The sequence below is a fragment of the Triturus cristatus genome, chromosome 12 (assembly GCF_964204655.1).
Source record: "Triturus cristatus chromosome 12, aTriCri1.1, whole genome shotgun sequence".
Classification (NCBI taxonomy): domain Eukaryota; kingdom Metazoa; phylum Chordata; class Amphibia; order Caudata; family Salamandridae; genus Triturus; species Triturus cristatus.
Genome location: NC_140595.1, coordinates 535,816,012 through 535,838,743, shown reverse-complemented (window position 1 = coordinate 535,838,743; position 22,732 = coordinate 535,816,012). Strand labels below are relative to the sequence as shown.

The window sequence follows — 22,732 nt, the reverse complement described above, 5'->3', positions numbered from 1 at the left end:
TAACATCCAAGGGGCACTTTTAAGGCCAAAGGGGAGTATAGTGAACTGAAAGTGCGTGTGGCCCACCATGAACCTCAAGTAAGATTTGTGGGCCAGCAGGATGGGGATTTGTAAATATGCATCCTGCAAGTCCAACATTACCATCCAGTCTCCAGGACAGACAGGACCTGAACCAACGTAAGCATTTTGAATTTCTCTTTTTACAGGAAGCAGTTGAGGGGGTAAAAATCTAGTACAGGACAGAGGCCTCCATTCTTCTTTGGCACCAAGAAGTAGCAGGAATAGCAACCACGACCTACTTCTGATGTTGGTACCTTCTCAATGGCTCCTTTGTCCAAAAGAGTCTGCACTTCGTGACAAAGCAGGGAGCGATGGTCCTCCATCAGCCGATCCGTTGACGTTGCAGGGCTGGAGGACTTACTGTGAATGGTACGGTTTAACCCCACCTAACAATTTGGAGCACCCACTTGTCTGAAGTTATGGCTTACCAGTGGGGCAAGTGGTGCCTGATCTTGCCTCCCATAGGGTGTCCGTGTTGTTGTGACAGCATACTAAAGGGATTTGGAGGCTGCATCTAAAAAAGGATGGGGGGTGGCGGACTAGGCAGATTTCAGGCCTTGGATCCCACGACGCTTGCGGGAACTATGTCTGCTGCCACAAAAGGACAGACGGGCCTGCTGGCCTTGGTAGCTGAGTGGAAGAGGAGGTGGCTGGCATAGGGCCATGGAGCGTCCTAGTCACCAGGTGGTGGCCCTTCCATCCTTAAAGGGTTCACATGCCGAATCAGCCTTGTCAATAAACAGGTGAGTGCTGTCGAAGGGCATGTACATAAGGGATGCCTGGACATCCCTCAAGAAGTCAGTTGATCTCAGCCAGGCGTGGCGACTGAGTGCCACCAATGAAGCAATGGCTCTGCCCAGTGAGTCAGTCGTATCCAGTCCGCATCGTATTGTGAACATTGCTGCATCCCTGCCATCACAATAGTTTGGAACAGGATGGCTCAGGCCTCCTACGAGACCATAGGCATCACTTGCGCAACCGAGTCTCACACTGTATGTCTGTACAGACCCAAGAGGCACACGGTGTTCAATGACTGTAAGGTAAGGCTGATGGAAGACAAAATCTTCTCACCAAAAGTATCCAGCCTCTTCAATTTCCTATCTGGTGGAGTGGTAAGGAATCCTACAGGGTGGACTTTGGATGTTGAGGCCTGCACCGCCAGGCTCTCAGGGGTGGGGTGGGTGCTGGCTGAGGAAAACTGGATCCCCACGAGCTGGGCGGTGGCTACGGGCGATAGTTCTGTGCACCCGAAAGCCTGTGCAGAGTTTGGCTCAGTCCCCAAGCAGGACACCAGGGAGGGCTTCATTGAAGGGGAGGAGGGGTTCCGTGTGTGATACCTCGGGTTGTAGCACCTCCATCAGGACATTAATCTTGAATTCCACTGAGGGCAGCATAAGGTTCAGGACCTCAGCTGCCCTCCGCACCACTAAAACAAATGAAGGTCCTTCCTCCATAGTCACAGTAGGAGGAGCAACCTGGAAAGTGTCTGGTGAAGCGCCTGTTAAGAAAGGAAGGCACTGTCCCCGACTTGAAAGGTCTTGGTCTGGTTGGCACTTGGGTTGATTATGATCCTGCTCCGTATAGGAGTCAAGAATTATGCCAAAGGGCGACAGTGGTGCCTGGAAGGATTCCCCCGGACTGAACCCTGGCTAGGTTGTGGATTTGCGACCAGTGTCTGTCCGGATCCATCAATGGATCCAGATGGCCCAACTAGCGCCGAGGGCGAACCAGCCAGCAGAGGCCCAGTCACACCACTTCCCGAACCAGTGGGGCTCCAAGGCCCTCCAGAGTCATCCAGACGCCCAAATAGGAGTTGCAAAACAGGGGTCACTCCAGCTCTGAAGAGGTCAGGGAGGCATGGCGCAGGTCAATGCACAAGCTCTGTGGGGGAAGTGTGGGAGCAGTGCCAAGACTTGTTGCATTGTTCCACGCCTTGTCCAGAGACTTGGACAGGTGCGGTGAAGTTGAAGAGCGCTTCGGCTTCTTGGACCTTTTTTTGTGAGACTAACTCAATGATGATTTAGACCTTGACGATGACTAGCAGGATAGACTCCAAGATTAGCCCTGGGACCTTCTATATGACCTGGACCTGACAGGGTGCAGAGTCATCTGGTGTCAAGTGGGCAGGAGCTTCATGGCGTACTTCCATATCACCTTGGGGTTCATAGTACGACAGTCGGGGCTGGCCCTGAAGTCGTGATCTGGCTCCAAGCACCACAAACAAACCAGATGGGGGACGGTCACCGACATTTGCCTGTGACAGGCTATACAGGGTTTAAACCCCACAGGTTTTTAGGGAGATCCCTAAATCAGACTGGGAGAAGATAGGTCAAAAATAGCCGACAAAAACTCGTAAAATAGTCAAAAATGACTGATGTAGCGCTTCTGGATCTGCACTGATTGGGCGCAAAGAAAGGAACTGATGTTAGTGCACTGGTTTGGCACCTAGTAGGTAACGGGGATGACGCTAAGCCGATCGGCGCCACCTCCCAGTAAGCGGAGGTACTGCTCGAGATTTTCCAGATCTAGTGTGGCACCCGGGGAATATTATAAGTTAAGGAATCTGTGGCTAGAAGTCCCTATCAGATATAATAATATAATCATAATTAAAATTATAATTACATTTTATATGTGATGGTTATTTTTAAATTGCAAGTATATGGCCACCACACTTTTGCAGCAGCAGGATTTTTATTTTCTTTTTTTCATTTTTGTGGTACATGCTTGCAATAAAGAAATTAAAATTTGCACAAGACGCTCATTTTCTCATCATTAATGAATCTTCAAGCGATATCACTTGTCATAAAAGCCAAATGGTAGTTGTTTGAATCAATTAGGTTAAAAGTATTTATTTCATTACTGAAGCACAGTTTTTCAGCCTTAACATGGGCATTTTGTCATTACAAACACATGTTAAACTCTTGCTTTCAAGGCAGGTTAACAGTGTGTTTTGGAATGTCAATTGGACAGTATACTAAAAGAGCAAATCTTATTTCAAGTTTTTCCCTCTTCCGTCAATGTTAGCATTTGGGTGACCAGTTTTCAGTAACTGCTTTAATCTGGTCTCAATATGACATTTAAGCTTATTTCCCTGGTAATATCAAGGTCACCTTGGAACAGGATGAGCTAGCCTGTATGGGAAGAGAAAAGTGCCCAGACCAACGTGGGACCTGCAGCTGATCGATCTGTGTGCAGAGGCAACCAGCAGAGAGAGGGTTGCAGTGGCCCAGGTCCCTATCCAGATAGAAAGCATCAGCTGGGGTGAGGAAGGGAGACGACTGTAAGAGAAAAGCTGGTTGTGTCCTGAAACTAGGATGCGATGAGCGGATCCAGCCTACAGACGAGAAGTCTACACTGCTCATTTTGTTCCATGGAAGAGGTGGACTTAAGAGTCTGTTTGAACCCAATCGTGGCTGAGGCTGAATGAGCTTACTGTTTCAAACGTAAATTCATTCGACTTCCAGGTAAGTGGCCGCTGTTGTCTGGTGCTGTGACTGAGCCCATCAACGCGCGAATGCCATTAATCTATTGTGACTGGATGTCACAGCGGTTAAGTGCTTGGTAACAGTACCATTGTACACACATTATACAGCATACACCCCGGTAGTGGCACTTTTTTTAAGGCACATTTCTACTGTGATTGGCGCATGTTGTCACCATCAACCAGACAGCAGGAGCCTTACTTATTCTTGTCAGCAGGAGGGACGTTTCTTTAGACAACGATACACTTCATCCCAAGTATAATTGTGTGTTGGCAAACGCCTCATCTTTTGGTGAACCGGACATAGAGGGAGGACTGTTCCATGGACGTCGATTCACCAGAATATCAGGGGTAGCGGACGTGACATCATATACACTTTGACCTTAATCCTGTCACAGGGAATTACATCATATGATCTTTGATCCTGCATCATCCCGACAAGTGATGTCACATAACCTTAATCCTAAAGATATAACAATAATTAACACTGCTGAAGTTACATAATTAATATTATATATTCTTCTAGGGAAGAACAAAGGGTGGGGGGTTCTCTTCCCTGAGAAGTTTGAAAAAATGGGCTTTACTAGTGCATTTTAATGCAATTTTCACATAAATTTGCTAAAAAGTCATCGGCTCTAAAAAGAAACTCTCACTAAATACTCAAGTCACTTCATGGCGTGCCAAGCAACTAAAATCTGACAGTCTCCATGAGTTCACCTAATTACGTTTTTAAAATGTTCTACAAGCGCCCCCTTATGACAATAATTACTTCCATTGCTAGGACCAGCATTTTGCCATGGTGGCCCTTTTTGCCCAAACATTACAAATAATATGCCAGTCGCAGAATTTCCCTAATACTACTTCTCTTGCACTATTGAGGTCCCTTATGTCAAAGGTTATGTCTCATATGTCAAGGACCACATTTTGTCATGGATGGCCCCATGACCTTGCCACAATTGTCTTCTCATTTGCCAAGCATGTTCTCCAATATGCCATCACAAGCAATTTGCCACAGGTGCCAACTATGCCAAGAATTTCCTTCAAGCGGCCAGTGCTGGCATTTTCTCATGGGTGCTCCATGCCAAAATGTACCTACAGAGTGCAAGCAGTAGCATTGTGCTGAGGGCATACCATATGTAAGTATTGCCTCCAGTATTCCAATGCTAACAGTTTGGCAAGGGTGTTTCTATAAGCCAAGAAGCATGCCAGGTCCAACAGTGGATCTGCAAGCATAACACATGATCACTAACATTCACTTATTGACACTCATTCTATCATTAGCACTGACTTGCACTCATTCATTTTCACCTACTCTTGTGCACTCACTCTCACCCTGAATCACTCATTTGCAGTCTCTCACTCACTCTTACTTATGCTTACTCACTCATTTTGACACACACACACATTCACGATCCCATATACAAGCATACATGCTCACACATATACACGCTCTCACCCAAACTCACTCTCACCCACATGCATGCACGGAACATACATTAAAACTTACTATCTTATCTAAGATGTCAGTGAAGGTCCAGATTTTGCTGTTCTACTTTTTATTACAGTAGTAAACTATTATTAGACTACTAAAGTAATACAAATGAGCAGAAAACAAGATTAGAACCTGATTCCGATAATGCAAGACACCCCTGTGTTCTTGGGACTGATATTGCCACCTCAGAGGCCAGGGGTAGGGGTAGGAAGGGGCAAGCTAGGGGTCACATCCATGGACTGTTCTAATCTATACAGATAATTACAGTTAAAGACTCCTTCTGGCCTGGGAATTAATTGGAGGCCAGATTATGATGAGGCCATGTGAACCAAAAGACGCATGGCATAGCCGAAGAGCGAATCCTGAGGCAGTTTTGATCATGCTTTTGGAATTGATTAGCTGGAACAATAAAATGTACTGCAGCAGACACATAACATAAGAATTGGAAGTTCATGTGACTGATTACAGAGGAGTTTGGGTCTTCTGTGGGCACCCTGTCCCAATGATGTTCCTTTATTACCATGGTACAGTATGTATTATGCAACACAAGGTGTTTGTTCCCTAACACTGCTCGAATGCATTACATGATTTCATATTTCAAGCTGTTGTTACTGTATGAATGGGCGTTGCAGATTAGTCTCAATTGCAGAATCAATGTACATACGTGGGTGACTGTGTAAGACACTGTCTACATTCTTTAAACGCTTATTTGCAGTCTATTACACTATAAAAAATGTATTTCACTTAAGAGTACTCCAGCTAGATTTATGTGTAACTGGTATGTGTGTGGCTTGTGTAGTGCACACGCTTATTACAAATGTATAGGTTAGATATGCAATGGCCAAACACACAGCCTGAAGGTCCAAAAGGAGATGGCATGCTGGGCAAAAGAACAAAAGGTTGGAATGATACCCAGAGAGATTGCCAGTGGTTAGACCGATTGCAAGCATTCCTCACATCACCTTTTGTGTGTTTGATGTACCACTGTAAGCGGCAAGGGTATGCCCAAACATAGCTCCATGCTCACTGTGCCACTCGAACTGAGCTACACCTGACTGATTGACTGACCAATCAAGGAGAAACCAATCTTGGGGTTGCTTGTGTTCCGTTTCAGGGAGGACCTGGCCTATTGGAGCAGTGTCAAGACTGATTTGCATATGGCTGGGTCCAAACTTGGGTTACTTGTGTTCAAATTCAGGGATGCCCTGGCCTGGTGGTTCAGGCTGGGGTGTTCCTATTGGAGCAGGGTCAAGAAAGATTTGCATGTGGCTAGGTCCAAACCGATGTGGCACGTGAGTACAAGAACAATGGGTTGGATGGAATGCTACCCGAGCGAATGCCAGTTTTAAGACAAATTGAAGCAGTCCTCCTATCACCTTATGTGTTAGATATGCAATGGTGCCTGGTGTTGTAGGTGAAGAAGGTACTGTGTTGTTCTTACATATTTATTAGGGCCATGGTGGGCTTTGGGGCTACTACACTGCTTCTACAAATTGTGTTGTGGTGTCATGTTAACTGAGAGGTTACTGTGGTGCTCTTATGCCTAGTGTTTAAGACCATGTGAGATCCTGGGGAATACTGTAGTGCCCTACAGGTCAGATACAGTGAATGTGAACCTGGTTTTATTGCAGTGCCTTATATCTGATTTTACAGGTTAATGTTGGAGTCTGAGATTATTGCCCCACCATTATGTCTGGTGCTATGTGGTCATGGTGAACACCAGGAACTGCGTCCATCACAGATGGTGGTGGGATATTTAGCTATTATGCAACTGTTGAAGTTATATTTTATTGCTTTCTTCTCCTGGTTGGGAGTTGTTTTCTGTACATGCAGTCTCATGTTTTCAGTGCTGTGTCAGTGTGTGCTAGTTTGTGTCTTTGAATGGGGGAGATATGTATTGTCATAGGGGCTGTTTGCCTTGTAATGTCAGGCTGAGAAGCACTCGGTTTCCAAGTTTTACACCAATGACAGCTGCCATAGTCCCTGTCGGCATGGAAACTGACCATACTAAATACTAGCTCTTGGTTATCAGTATCCTGTAACCTAGAAGTAAGACATTTGAAGATATCTACAGTATATGTCTCCATCTAGCAACATATCCTTTGATCATTATAAGGCTGATCAAGTGGTGCACTCCTCTATACTTCCTATTATTCTGCAGACTTCCATTTAATATCAAAGCTTAATAAACTTTGACAGAGAAATACATTTGCAGATCTTGGCTAACCAAAGAGACTTTAAGGCCATATTTGGACACAACAGCCTGTTTCAGACTAGCAAAGAAATTGTGTCTGCATTGTACTTGCCTCAAACAGGCCCTTGAGTGAGGACCTGTGCTGGGTGCTACCATCGCTTATGAAAAACACATTTACTACTCTCTTCTTACAAGAACCAATGTGCAGACAGAACACATACGAGTTGACCACCATCTTTGTGGTCAATTTGGTTTACAGTGGCACCTTGGTTGATGGACAGAAACTTATTTGTTGTAATAGTATAGCACACTATAACGTTCTATTTATGACTAATTACAAATTATGAAAAATAAGGCTTCAGCAGGATGTGTAGTATGGGGTCGTACTGATTACTTTATTTGTGAACATGCATGCGATAGGTTAATAAGGGTACTAGGTCATCATGTTTTATAGATACTTCTAAGGGCTAGCTTTCTATCTTTTAATTCTGAGTTATTTAAGGATAGGTAAACATGGGTCAATATTATATGTAGCAGGGTGTTGATTGAAGGTTAATGTGGGGCGGATCTATGTCAGATTTTAATGAAGACTACTGTGCAAAACGAGTTTCATTTTGATTCATTATATGCACATAGATCGTATGTAGACATCCCGAATATCTGGCAAGGATCCAGCCATCGAGGGTCAACATTGGAAACCCCTGACATGGTGTACTTTACTGTACTTGTTTTTTTTTTTTTTTTAAATACACTTCTTTCTATAGCTGTCTATGTAAAAATATTATCTCTGTCACAAATTTTAATACAATTATTTTGGTGTGGTATTTGGATAGCTCTTTCCATTAGGAAGAAAGTCTTCAGCTAAACTTTTTTTACCATACAATTCAACATATACCACATCTTCCCTTCTGCAAGCTTTGCTGCATCGGTGCTTAGACAAAATAATGATTTTTAAATATCGAGAGACAGAAATATTGGAAAAAAATACTGTTATACAAACATATTATGATTAGGGCTCCCGGTTTTATGGTATTCATTTTTCGGACATTTCTGTCTGTATTTCTCCACATTTATTTTTTGCAAATTTTATCTGTATTTCTCCATATTTATTTTGGATTGTGTGGAAAAATAAAGCTGAAATTAGTATATTTCCACATTTATTTAACCAGTAAATATGCACTCATGCTTGAATTCCTATTAGGTTTCAATGATGTAAACACCCGCAGAAGATAAATTAAGGCACTTTTAAGAAAATATGCCAATTTCAGTATCAACCATGTGCATATTTACTGCTGTTAAATCCCCTTTACTAAAATTCCTTTCTTTTTTAGCCCCCTTACCTATCAATCCACACAGCTATTGGCCTGGCTGTCATGGCAGACAGTATTTAGAATTACTCAAAAAGTAACCCAATTTCCATTTTTATCCACATTTAAAAATAAATACAGACAAGAAAATAAATGTTTTCTGTCTGTATTTATCTGTAAAAATCAGTAAAAACAGGAAATAAGGAGCCTTAATTATGATGCAGTAGTATCGTTGTTAAAAATTTCGTTGTTGAGAGTATCATCTGAAGAACATCCTCTGCAAAAAATCTGTGGTGTCCCTGATGTAGGATGACAGGCTCTGAACAAAAGGGCGTAGGAAATGGTCCATATACCATGTCATGTTCTAAAAAAGCCCTTCTTGGGCTGCAATTATGGGTCTACCCGGAGGCTTGTTGGCCTCCTTGTGCCAGAGATTTTCTGCAGTGGTGGGGTGGGAGAAGGGCATTCTCATGATGATGGTAGATTTTACATATTATATACAAGCATACACCACACTGATGGATTGAGAGTGGTAGAGCACTTTCTGAGGGCAAGACATATAAGGTTTTATAAACATATGCAAATGATCCTGAGCTTGACTGAATGGTGTTTGAAGCACAACATATTCTTCATCAAACATGATATTTTCGAGCAACAACAGGGGTCTGCGATAGCCACCTGTTTCGCCCCCAGCTATGTGAACTTACACATGGGCTGGTGGGAGAAGCAGGTGCTCAGAGGTTTCCCTCTTGATAAATGGATACACAGCATTATTATGTGGGTACATTTCATTGATGACATCTTTGTAATCTGTATGGTTGATGTAAGGTCGAGACAGCTGTTTGTCTCAGAAATTAACAATAACAACTTCAACCGGAGATTTACAAGCAAAATCAGTAAAATGAAAGCTGAATTCCTGGATGTGAAATTGTCAGTATGTGAAAACAAACTGATTTCCACACTCTTTAGAAAACCCAGTGCTGGAAACAGCACCTTACATGCGAAAAGCTTCCATCCTGTACATCTGAAGGAAAGTTTACCCTATAGGGAACTTCGCAGAGCTAAAAGTATATGCATTACACCTGATTGGTTCAAAAAAGTTGAAGAGGATATGATAAATAGGTTTGAGAACAGAGGTTACAAGGAAAAAACTTTAGAGATTGCCAAAAATAAGGTGTCGAAAGTGAGAAGGTAAGACATTTTATTTATAAAATATGAAAAACAGTAGGGAGAGAAAAATGAAAGTAGGTTTATCACTACTTATATTAAACATCAAGCCGGCAGAGCAGCCCTCAACAAACATTAGCATTTTATCAGGAGTGACCCGGTAATTGGCATGGAACTTTCTAAGAGACCCCTCATTACTTGCAGAAGAGCCAGGTCTATGCGTGATACCTTAGTCAGGAGTGCTGTGAGGACAAAAAAGCAAACCTGGTTAAAACCGAAAGATGGTTTTGTGAAGTAAGTGCAATGTTTGTAGAAATGGTGAGAATATAACGTAAATTGAAACACAGGGCAGGAACAAGAAGAAAATACGTGGGCACTATACTTGCAAAAGTGATCATGTTGTGTGTATTTTGAAATGCACCTGCAAAAAAATTTGAAACATATTACCCTGTAGCAAGGCACATTAATCAAGTACATAAAGGTGAGCAGAGTGAGCTAAGGTATAGTATTCCTGTGTTTATATAATAATAAATATTATTGGAATTTAATTTACATTATTACATTTATATATTACAATATTTAAAATGTACTACTTTAAACTCTATTTATAATTTTTTATTTTTGCATATTTTTGGGCAATATTAGTGTAAACAATATTTTCGACACCATTTTTTTGTCAACCATATTGTTTACCATGATATTGTGTCAGTGATCCGCTGCCTTGAATCAGACCAGAAGCAGAATTGAATTGTACAGTATTCAGTTCTTTAGAAAATGTGATGCTCATAGCTTCCCTCAGTTCACTTGTCATTTGTACTAGTTCACAACTGTGAAACTGATTGGAAGTAGGAGAGCATACCAAAAAGTTTACAAGAATAAAGGTACTTTCAGATGATTCAAGTGTTTTTTCTGGGAGGAGATATACAGGCTGTTTAATCTTAAGGACTGTTCACCCTAGTACAGTTGTATTACCATGCACCAAAAGTTTTAAATTCCAATGTAAAGGTAGAAAGGATCCTCTTTCAAGCGTGAGGGTAATGCATTAACACGTGATGCTTGCTGGTCAAGTGGCACAGTCTGCTTTCCTGCTCAGTGCAATAGTGTAGATTTCCAGGGGTGAGGTTCCTTAACAACCTTTAAAGTATATCGTTTAAGCCTGGGACAATTCTCCATAAAAGCCTGCACCACCTCCTGAGGCACAACACAATAACAGTGGATCTCTTCCAGAAACTTACACTTTGTGGACAAATCTACCAATGCTGAGTTCAGATCAGCTGAAGGGGTGGTGTGCAACATCAGCTTAGTTAAAGTTCTACTATAATTGTTTGTGGCAAATCGCAAGTACTTCACCAGATAACTAAATGTGTTCAATTCCAAAGTGGAAACGGGGATATTGTTTTTCAGAATCATTGGAATCTTCCAAGCTGGTATTGTGTGGTCCAACTCAAGGTTAACAAAAAGGGTAGGGTGTCTTTTGCACAGGGCTTCCCAAAGTTTTCCCGAAATGACAGGAGTGTATTTGTCCAAGCGCTCACAGAAAAGGTCTAAACGAGTGAGGGGTGCTCTATTCGGGTTGAGGAACTCCTTGAAAACATCATCAGATAGGCTAGCATAGTAAAGGCCAAACACAGATAATTTGGGGCAGGAATTCAAAAGTGCTTTGATGGCATCTGGCGTTACATTGCAAACCAGCGTGCGGTTGTTGATGAACAAGCTACGCAGGTTTGGATTGCCTGCAGCAATCAGTCTCACAAGTCCATCATCCAGAGTGATTGGCATCTTTCGAAAATCAATATGCTGAAGGTTGATTTCATTGTCTCGTCTGCAGACATTTTTTATGCTGTCCAAGATATCTTGACCAGAGTAGAATATAGGATTCTCTCCCTGGCACATTATACAGAGATTCTCTAACCTTTGGCTCTCTCTGGCCAAGCTATCCAAGACCCGAATAACATTTCTTCGATTTGCCTCCTTTGCCTGATCAAATACAATCTTCAGATGCTTTATATAACCCAAAAATTGATGCACAGTCTGCAACGCTGCCTCTTCTTCATCCGAGTCGCAACTGAAAGAAAGAAATTACAATATTTAGATCAGAATGGATTTCTTAAGATCAAATGTATTCCAAAATGCACGTATTAACGCTCATAAGTGAATTATTTCTACAGTGCTAATGTAACCTGTTTGTAACCTGCTTCTATTTTGATTATTATGAACACTAGAACGTATAAAGATGCTTCTTGACTGTGAGGTAAACTGAGATGGAGGGCCAGCTCTGTTTAAGCATCATGGGTCTGATTCCTTGTAGCAATATGTCATTATGTAATAATTTACTAAATAATTTATAGCAAGGCCTTGGCAGAATACCAAAACATAATTAAGCATCAGTCACACACTGCACTGAAACAGCATAGACGACACAAGTCATATTCTTTACTCACGTTAGAGGGTTCTGATTGCACCATATATTTTAGACATTAAAATATGAAATAATTACCATACACTCGCTTGCATACTTTCCTGATTGCACGTGCAATGTGAACTATGTGCCAGATGTAAGAACATTAAGATTTCTAAACAGCAATTTTGTCCAAATTGCTATTTGGTATTCGCTATTCTTAATATACAAAACTTTTATTTTTATTTTTTAATTAGTGATTCCTAGTGGGTCTCAAATTGCTCTACCTCATGAATATTAATGAGGTAGGTGACAATTTGCGACCCATTAGGAAAGACAGCCATCACAGGTATAGTGGCCTGCTGAGGTCAGCAAACCCCCATCTTGGTGATTATTTTTTAATAAAGCAAGCTTTTTTTTAATGCACCACTTTTTTCGTTAAAATTACATTTTTTAAGAGTAGGTAGGTAGTCGTTCATAGGATCGCTACCTACTCTTAAAACATTTTTTTGTCAACATTGTCAAAGAGGAAGATGTCTCTTCCCCTTTGCAAATGGTTTACCATTTCCTTAAAGGAGGTGGTAAAATATAAATGTTTTGCCACTAGAATTTGGTCGCAAAACATTAATACATACAACCACGATTCGGTGTTTGGGAGGGATGCCATGAACACCCCCCTTCCATATACCAAACTGCAAAGCCAAAATTGCAATTCGAAAGGCTCGCAGTTTGGTGTTTGTACATAAAAAAAAGCATTTTTGCAGTCACAAATGGCCCGAATCGAGTAATCGGGCTGTGTGTAACCTCATACATGCTTTGTGCATCTGGCCCTAAATTTACAGAGTACATTATGGATATGCCTTTGTTATGAATAGTGCACGTCGATAATTTCATGTTAAGAAGGAAACTAAAACTAACCATCAAAGGAAAAGGGTTATTGAGCGAGGCAAGATACATGGGATCATATTTTTGGGCTAGCACATGCTAATTGGACGTTTCTGCATATTCTGTATATATAAAGAAATAGCGAAAATAATACTCAAGTTGATTTAGTGTGTGGTGTATTGCTTCCAACTGTGCAGCAGTGCCACCATTTAGCCACTTCTACCAACTCAGCTAAGTGGTTTGGAGAGGATATTGATCTGTGGGACTGATAATTTATTCCAGTCAGGTAGCCATCCATAGACTAACGTCTAAGGTTAACAGCTAAATGTTATATCATTTTATGGGTAATGAATGTTATTCCCACTGTTAGCACAACCCTGAGAAGATACCTTTTTCTGCAACTAACTCTCTGCAACAGCCATACAGTACATGACTCAATAAAATCAATAGAAATATTTAAAATAACAAATACTAAAACACTGACAAAAATAGATCCACAGATATATTATTATAACAATACCCATTGCTAATGCATCTTTTGCATGAGCAGTCATGCAGACCATGTACAGGCAGCCACTGCATAGAACCATTTTACTGCAATAAGTTGTTAGAAGCTAGAATACCAGTTTTCAATCAAAACATAATTGTTGAGGATATGCTTTACTCAAAAGATTCCCGATTTCAACAATTGTTTGTGGGTACATTATTCAGTAATCAAACAAACAGAACTTGTTATACCCAATGTTAATTATATGAATAGTGTTTCTTCTGTCTATGGCAAGATACATTTGAAGACTACATGTTCTCTCTTTGTCTATCACCTGTTTAGTGCCTATAGTTACTGGACAGTGGCCCTTGTTATTGGTGGCCAGTTAAATTCCATTATGGGCAGAAACTCCTGTTGGTACACATACCAGAAGGGGGGTTTGAGGGGAAGCTGACCACCAGGAAGTTCTCCCCTGGGCAGATTGGGGAGGGAAGATGCAGTCCTAGAACTGCCATTTCGTAACGGGCTACATTCATAGCCCAAAGTATATTTAAGGGATCATTTTGTGCTCCCTGCCACAATTTTAGGTTCGGGTGACCAGGTGGTTGGTGGCAGGGAGGAATTGGCGCTTCTAGGCTCAGTTTAGGCGGTATTGTACATATATTTGGTACGATTTCATTACATAAGTGGAGACATGTCGAGTGACACATGAGTGGCTGAATTGTTGCAGATTCTTCAGGAAGGCGGGAGGCTTGACCTCGTGGTCGGAGGTGAGGTTGCGGTGTCCGTGGCCCATTCAACATGGCAGGCTACAGCCAGGGTGGCTGCGGCGCTGCGTAAGTGGCGAGCACCGGTAGCCATACACGAAGAGGCCAGGTTGCCGCAGGAGAAAAAAGAAAAGATGCTATAGCTATTGATGGGCATGTTAGCTAGGGAAAAGGTGAAGGTGAGGGAGATTCAGGTCCTGATGGGTCGCCTTAACTTCGCAAGAAGGTGGTAAGGGCAGTGAGGACTTTCTGCAGGAGGCTGGGGCGGGCGCTATTTGTCTTTTCTCTGCCTCATCCCCATGTCAGGCTTACAGCAGGGGTCAAGAGACACCTTAGATTGTGGTGCTTTTTCTTGCAGTCCTTCAATGGCATTCCTTTGGTGAGGCGGGAGGACTTTGAATAGGATGTCCAGTTTTCTCAGATGCAGTCGGGGATCTAGGTTTCTGACTGTATTGGCAGGGCAGATGGTGTGCGGAGCCCGGGCCTGAGTAATGGAGCAACGGGGGCAGGAACATACCCTTCTTGGAATGGCTTACTTTAGTGGTAGCAGTGGCACTGTGGGGTGAAGAGCTAGCACACAGGAAGGTTCTCTTTTGAGTTGACAATATGTCAGTGGTGGAGGTAGTGAACCGACAGTTCGCCAGGGACACAAAGGTACTGAAGCTGCTGCGGGTGATTGTATTGCGCTGCTTGCGCTATGATATTTCTGTCAGGGCGCAGAACGTGCCTGGTGTGGACAATGAAATTGCAGATGCTTTGTCTCATTCACAGTGGGGGAGATTCCATGGGATAGCCAAGGATGCAGATGGAGGTAGCTCCGCCGCTGAGGTGGCGCAGCATCGCCCACTGTTTTAACTGCAAGCTCAATACAAAAAATAAATGATAATAACTTTCTGTTGTTATCATTTATTTTTTGTATTGTGCTTGCAGTTGAAGCCAGGTTGTTAGGGCGGGGCAGGGATCCCTGTGTCACAGGGAGGAGTGGTGGCTGCACCTTAAGTGCGCAGGACGGTTTAGCCTGCCGCCTCGAGCCTGCCAAACTGTCATGCACACTTTGAATGCTCTCCACAGGCTGTATTGTACAGCCTGGGTGGAGAACATGCCCAGCCTCTGAGTCTTTCTCTGGCGCCGAACCATGGTGCTCAGACCAATCACAACACTGCTGTAAGGCAGCATCGAGACTGGCCAGGGGATTCTGGGAGGCCGTGGGTTACAAGTACAGGAAAATTAACTAGGGTTACGGGTGGAGTTTGGTGGGAGGACCTGTCCAGGAGAGCTGGTAGATTGGAGATATGGCTTAGCTGCTCCAAAATCAACCTAAGAGTGCAAGGGAAGTGTGTCATAATGTAAGCAGTAGGTTCGCCAGGACCCTGTCTCGTGGTGTGCGGCGATCGCTGGATGGTTGTGCAACGGACTCTGGTTTTGGTTTTTGCCATGCGGCTGGGGCAAAGCAATAGCGTTCCAGCTACTAGTGTTGCTGCGGAAGCCCATCGTTCAGCTGGGAGTTCACGCTGCCAATTATTGCACACATTCTTTTCGCATTGGAGCAGCGCTTGATGCAGGAAACAGCGGCTAGGCATGGGAGGATATCATGCAGCTGGGCCGCTGGTCACCTGAGTGCTACAGGCGCTATGTATGGGCTATAGGGGATCAGATATATGTTGGGGGTTCACCTTTGTGAATATCTTACTGCTTGTTTGCTTCTTTCCAGGTTCGGTGGCAGGACCACCGGCTGAGGTGGTGGGCATCGGGGTGATGGTCCACTCTTTGATCAAGTGGACAGCTATTGAGGCTCAACACAGGGGTTTGGGAACCAATTTAGGCTTCAACAATTGTTTGTTTTCTATTGCTTGGAAGGGGAAAGAGGGCATGTCTTGGAGAGATTTATTGCAGGCATTGAATTGCATGATGGAGGATGGGAGGTGTCTGGACTAGTTTATTCTTCACCCAGGTAAGAATGATTTGGTTATAGAAAAAGGGGTGGTGTTCATGGGGAACATGAAAATTGACTTCTTGCTGATTAAGGAGAATTGAGCTGGTTATTTTGTGGACACAGTTTGTGCCATGCAGGACATGGAGAGGGGCACGTAAGCCTGCTGTGATAGATAGGGCATGGAGGAAACTGAAGACGGAGATGTCACACTTTTTTAGGGAGATCGGTTTTTCAGTGGATTTGCTACTTGGACATAAGATTCAAGGCCATAGCGTTTTTTAAAGGAGATGGAGTCCATCTGTCCAGGGTAGTCATGGACCTGTATTTGCTGGCGCTTAGAGAAGTGTTTTCTAGGACGCTGCATATTAGGGTTTAGAGGTTCAAGTTAGCAACCACACTGACAGGGGCAGAAAAGGGGGCAGGTTCCCACCGCCCTTTTCTGGGTGGCAGGGGCCTGGAAAGCTTGCCAGGAGTTGGAAGAAGTTTGGTTGGTTTTGCCAGTTGGTGAACCACATGCAAGGGGAGGGTAGGCAGGTAGTTCAAGGATCAGTTTAGGAAATTTGTTACTTACAGGTTCATACTCACAGTCATAGGGGGAATAGAAAGTTGGAAAAGTTGTAATGTACTACATTTAAATTATTTAGCTGCGGGGTGGGTATGTTGGGGGGGCTGTAGGGGTGGGGTTGTGGCTAGTGGTTATTTCACTTGATGTAAGGTGACATTTTAGTTTTTAAAGGCGGTTGGCCAGGAATGTTTTGTTATGTGCACCTGTTCAATAAAGCAGCCTTTATCACACAGTAAGTGGTCATTTTTCTGTGCAGCACCCCTCGCTCCCATTTCTCAGTTTTGTGGCAAACACTGTAGCCCCTCAAATTACCATGCAAAAAATGATCAGTAAATACTGGGACGTGTATTTTTTTGCAGTGACCACCAAAATATGCAGTCAGACTTGTGACTGGCAATGATTAGTGCCCAAGTAAAACCAACCTACTCATGTCAGATTTTATATGACCACATCTGATACCAGTCCACTCGTAGCTATGGCGAGAGTGAAGGAACTATCATATTACAGTGTTTCTCAGTAAGGAAGGATGTGTTTGTGTGACTCTACATCTCGTAGTCATGTATATTTAAAAACAAATTAGGTATAAGCTGCAACAAGGTCTCCAGTGGACAATGTCTCCAGAAACCGACGGAGTGAAAGATCTTCTGCTAATGTATGTTTTTACAGAGGAAATAAAAAATAAAAGCAAAATGCTGTTTTCAGAGTGATAGGTTTAGGGTGCAGCACAGTGCCTAGAATGTGGGTACATGAGGGCCTGATTCACAAAAGGTCTCTGTGACGGAGGCCCCACAGTCATGGGGGAAGCACACATCCAGAAGGTGCAAACCAAATTAAGGTTCCACTGAGGCATGATGAAAGGGGCAGGTGGAAACATATGTACAAGCCCCAAGAGAAATCAATTAACAATAGGGGATTTAAATAAAGAGGGTGGTCTGGCAGCCTCAGAAAGGCATACAGGACAGAAAGGTACCATTTGAGTGTGTCCAGAGCGGAGCCCTGCTAGTAAAGGGTCGGACTAAAGATTAAGACCTGAGAGAGGGAAGCTGAAAGAGGATTGATAGATCTTTCTGAACAATAGGTTACAAATTTGTTCCACCGGCAGGCGTACACGGTCTTGGTGGAGGGCTGCCTGACCACCATAATAAGATTGCAGACTTCTGGAGGAAGGTCGAATGCACTCAATCTTCAAGCAAGAAGGCGTAGAGTTGACAGATTCGGGTGGAGGACCCTCCTCTGTTGCTTCAACAAAGATCCTCCCTAAGGGGCAGCCTGATCGAAGGATCGATGCTCAATTGGAGAAGCTCGGGATACCAGACTCTTCGTGTGTAGTCCGAAGCCACAAGAACGACTTGGGTCTCGTCGCTCCTGATCTTCTCAAGGTATCTGGACAGGAGTGGTATTGGCAGAAAGACATACAGGAGGCCTGAGCTCCACTAGAGATGAAAAGTGGCGCTGAGCGAGTGCCACCTTGGAAACTCCAGCGTGCAAAACTGCCGACATTGCGCGTTCTCAGCGGAGGGGAACAAATCTAACGAAGGCTCTCCCCACTTCTGAAAGAGACCTTCCGCCTCCTCTGGATGGAGACGCCATTCATGATCCGCTAGGCATCGATGGCGGAGTTTGTCTGCCCTGGTGCTGACGGAACCTGCCAGGTGTTTAACCACCAGGGATATGCCCTTCTGTTCTAGCCATGTCCAGAGATGCAGGGTCCACAACCCCATCCCGCCTGGTTTGTTGCAGTACCACATGGCAGTGGTGTTGTCTGTGAACACCTGAACCAGCTTTCCCTTGATTGAAGGAAGAAAAGCTTTCAATGCCAAGCAAATCGCTTGGAGGTCCGGTAAGTTGATGTGGAGTTCGGATTCCGCTGGAGACCAGAGACCTCTGATCTCCACCTCCCCCAGATGACCGCCCCATCCCCAGCGTGACGCATCTGTCACTACTGTGTGATCTGGTAGGGGAAGGGAGAGGGGTCCGCCTCTGACCCAAACGCAGTTGGTCAGCCATCACTGCAGATCCTGTGCAGTTTTGTCCGAGATCTGGACCTTGTCGGAGAGATTCTCCTGATGCTGCGCCCACTGGAACTTCTGGTCCCACTGCAGAGCCCGCATATGCCATCTGGCATGCATCACTGGCAGGATGCAGGAGGCCATGAGGACCAGCAGCCTCAGAGCCAGTCTCACTAAAATCCACGAAAGGGTCAGAAACATCGGTATCATAGCCTGAATATCATGGACTCGCCGCTCATGAGGGTAGGCCCAAAACTACACTGGGTCCAGGACAGCTGAGATGAAAGGGAGCATCTGACAGAGAGTCAGGTGTGACTTCGGCACGTTGATAGTGTACCCCAGGGAAAGCAGGAGGGTCGCCGCCGTCTAGAGGTGGGAAACGAGAGCCTGGGACGAGCCTGCCTTCAACAGCCAGTTGTCGAGCTAGGGGGAAGACTTGCACCCCTGATCTGCACAGATGAGAGGCGACCACCGCCATCACCATGGTTAAAGGCCAAAGGGAAGCACTTTGAACTGAAAGTACTCGTGGCCTACCATGAACCGCAGGTAACGCCGATGAGCAGGCAGGACTGGAATGTGAAAATAGGCGTCCTGCAAGTTCAACGCTACCATCCATTCTCCGGGGTCTAAGGCAGATAAGACGTAAGCCAGAGTGAGCATCTTGAACTTTTCCATTTTGAGGAAGTAGTTGAGGGCTCGTATATCTACGATAGGATGAAGGCCCTTGTCCTTTTTTGAGACCAGGAAGTAGTGGGAATAGCAACCACAGCCTACTTCTGGTGCCGGAACCCTGGCTATGGCTCCCTTGGCCAAGAGAGCCCTGACTTCCTCCTGAAGCAAAATCAGGTGGTACACCATCAGCTGGTGTAAGTCAGAAGCATGGAGAGAGGGGTAGTCACGAAAAGTAGGGAGTAGCCCTTCTGGATTATCTGAAGAATCCACTTGTCAGATGCAATAGTGTGCCAGTTGTGGAGGTGATGGCTGATCCTGCCACCAGCCGGTTGCCTATGATCCTGAAGGGCCAGACTAGGAAGGTTTAGAAGCTGGGGGGGTAGGGTGGGGGGGAGGGGAGAGTGAGCGGACTGATTAGACTTCTGGCCGTCTGAACCACAGAACCATATGGAGCCCATCCTGAGCCTCTGGGGCCCGAAGGCGCGCCGGGAGGGTCAGGTTGCTCAAATATGAGGCACATGGCTTGACAGAATTCTTTAAGTTTAGCGGGTGTCACTCCGGCTCCTGAAAATGCAGAGAGGAGCGGAGCCAAGTCAGGTAGAGGTTCTTCAGAACTAGGCCTAGAGTGTCGATGCTATTCCGTCGTGTCAGACAACGGACGGGTAGAAGAGCAAGCATGCTTAGACTTCTTGTGTTTCTTATGCCTCTTACCTGACCGACTGAACGACTTTGAGGGTGGGGATGAGGCCTTATGACTCCCAGAGCGGTGCCCGGACCTTCCTCTCGAATGGGACCAGGAACGAGACCTCAAGGTTGAGCGACGTGGAGATGAGTGCCGGGCCCAAAGTAGTTTTTGTACCACCTTCGGACCCATGGCCCAGCAGTCAGAGCACGACTTCGATTCATGGTCGTGCTCCAGGCACCAGAGACAAATTAAGTACGGATCCATAACCATCATGGCACTGTGGTAGGCGCTGCACGGTTTGAATCCAGTAGTCTTCTTTGACATCAAGGGAAAACATACAGACCAAAAATCGTCGACAAAATGTCAAAAACAGCCTGTTAAAAAGTGATAGAGAATAGATCTCTTCACAAATCAACGGTAGCTGGCGCAGACAGACAAGAATTGACTTCAGCGTGCTGAGGTGACGCCTATATAGGTGACGCAGATGCCACTTCTGGCGTGGACAAATCCACAAGGAGTGACCAATGCCAACAACCGGCATGCAAGGGTATTGCTCGGGCAAACGTTTCCCGATCAAGCCTGACCCCTGGGATATTCATAATTCAGTATTTGTGAGACCTACATGATCTACGCCATGACACAATCAAGCTGCCTGCTAACCACCCTCCATATACTTGCAAGGAACATGAAACCTCACACAAGCACAACTGGGTGGGAGTGGAAGAGAGGATCAACATTTGATTCTGATCGCAAGACATACCAGCTGGCCCATAACATCTCATCCCTGCTAGAGCCATAAGAGTGGTATAGAGAAGGAAAAATCAGAATAACGGGCAACAACCTCGCAGGCGGAAGAGGTGAAGGAGAAGCGCCAAAGTCAGTATCAAAAGTATAGAGCAAAGCATATAAAACGCACAGCACAAACTCCCTACAGAGAATAGGGAACCTGTGTCCAAATGGGCTGTTAAAATAACAGGTCAAGCTGGAGGAGATTTAAGTGGAGGAAGAGGAAAGAGTTAAGAAGCATGGAAGAAAGACTGTACCCTAGGGTTTAGAAGAATGTATTTCTAAAATGGTGTTGAATGGGGCAATAGCAGTACGTGTATCACTGGTGAGTACTCATCTACATATGGTTCAGACTATGGTATTGAGGTTCTAAAGTCTAAATCTTATTTACAATTGATAGCTTCCATGTAAATGGGAAGGTATTTATCCAAAGTCCATTCAATTGTACATAATGGATTCATTCACACATTAGTAGTCTTGAGAATGACTCAAGATCATTCATACTGGTTGGCAATGAAAGAATCAGGCGTTTAAATATAATTACTGTGCTATCACAATAAGAAAGTCTATATTGTTGTTGTTTATTAATTTATATGAGGTTTAAGCACAGGATTCATAGTGCTTCCAGACATACCCCCAAAAAACGGTTTTTAAACATCTACCATTAGCATTATACAGGCACCTCATTTCAGGGTTTTTTCGAGCACTGAGGTTAGGTAGAAGATTATGATCGACTGAAAGCAAGGAGTTCAACGGCTGAGATACAGTTGGGGACATTTGAAAGCAGAATAGATTGAAGGAGGCTGGAGAGGGGATGGGTGAGTTTGGGCCTACAGAATGCAACAGCTCAAGGGAACACAGTTCTTAAGTTAAAGAGAAGATTGTGAACTGAATGCAGGCCAAAGCAGGGAGATAATGGAATCTTCTTAGAAAAGTCAATGTGATCCTGATTTTGCCAGATATGTGATAACTCTGGTGGTGTGTTTCTCTATCTGCAAAATAATCTGCGTTTCAATAGTCGCTGAAGATTTCCATTGCCATTTATTCCATTTGATCCCTTCTCGACTACCATGAGAAGGCATGCTTTCCATGGCCCAGTCCTACTTATCCAGAAGTTATCTCCAACAGCTATCCTTCTTCATGGTTACATCGCAGATGACTTCCATAGGTGCAGGAAGAGCAACAGCCACAAAAACAGTAGGAGGCCGACTCCGTTTTTGTCTCAGAATCCGGTTTCCCCATTGTCCCCAAGCCAGGTCTGTAGCAACCACTATTCCATTTCTTCTCTACGTTTAAAACACCCCATCACCAGGTGAATTACAAAGATGGTAGCTGGCTCACTGCCAAATCATGTGCTCACATCCAGAATGGTATTATCCAGCACAGCAACCAAGAAGGATATCACAAGGAGCACTAGTACCAATGGCCAAGATATAGGCATTTTAGCTGAGCTCTGTGAACCGTAAATGCAATCCAACAAGATCATCCTTCATCCTCCATTACCTGAATAGAAGTATCCACCTGCCCAGTCCCATTATTAATAAAGGACCAGAGGCAGAATCATTGAAAGCTACTGCTTGCCTCCTTGGTGTCTTGGCCCAGCAGCAATAGGGCAGTGTAGACAGAGTTGAATGTTCTGAAACAATGCTTTCTTGAGGTGCTCTTGCATCTGGTGGACTGTTGACATTGGTGGGTCCAGCTACAACTGACTGTTGTGGAGAAGACAAGCAAACATTTAAGGTACCCAAACCGAGGGACGAGAGGGCAACAAGACCCGCCTGCAGTGGGATGGGGCTTCTATGAGAATGAGAGCAGTTATTTGCGCCAGCTTACAGAGATTGCTC

General features: G+C 44.3%; 1 protein-coding gene across 4 annotated transcripts in view; it reads right to left on the bottom strand.

Moving 5' to 3' along the window:
* Nucleotides 1-5,512: 5,512 nt before the first annotated feature.
* The window catches only part of FBXL8 (F-box and leucine rich repeat protein 8), a 149,311-nt gene continuing 132,091 nt past the window's right edge, over nt 5,513-22,732 (bottom strand). For all 4 annotated transcript variants that reach the window (XM_085638640.1, XM_085638641.1, XM_085638638.1 and 1 more), the window contains exon 3: nt 5,513-11,766. In XM_085638640.1, coding sequence (XP_085494766.1) covers nt 10,791-11,766 — 976 coding nt within the window. In that variant the 3' untranslated portion in view covers nt 5,513-10,790. The remainder of the gene's footprint in view (nt 11,767-22,732) is intronic.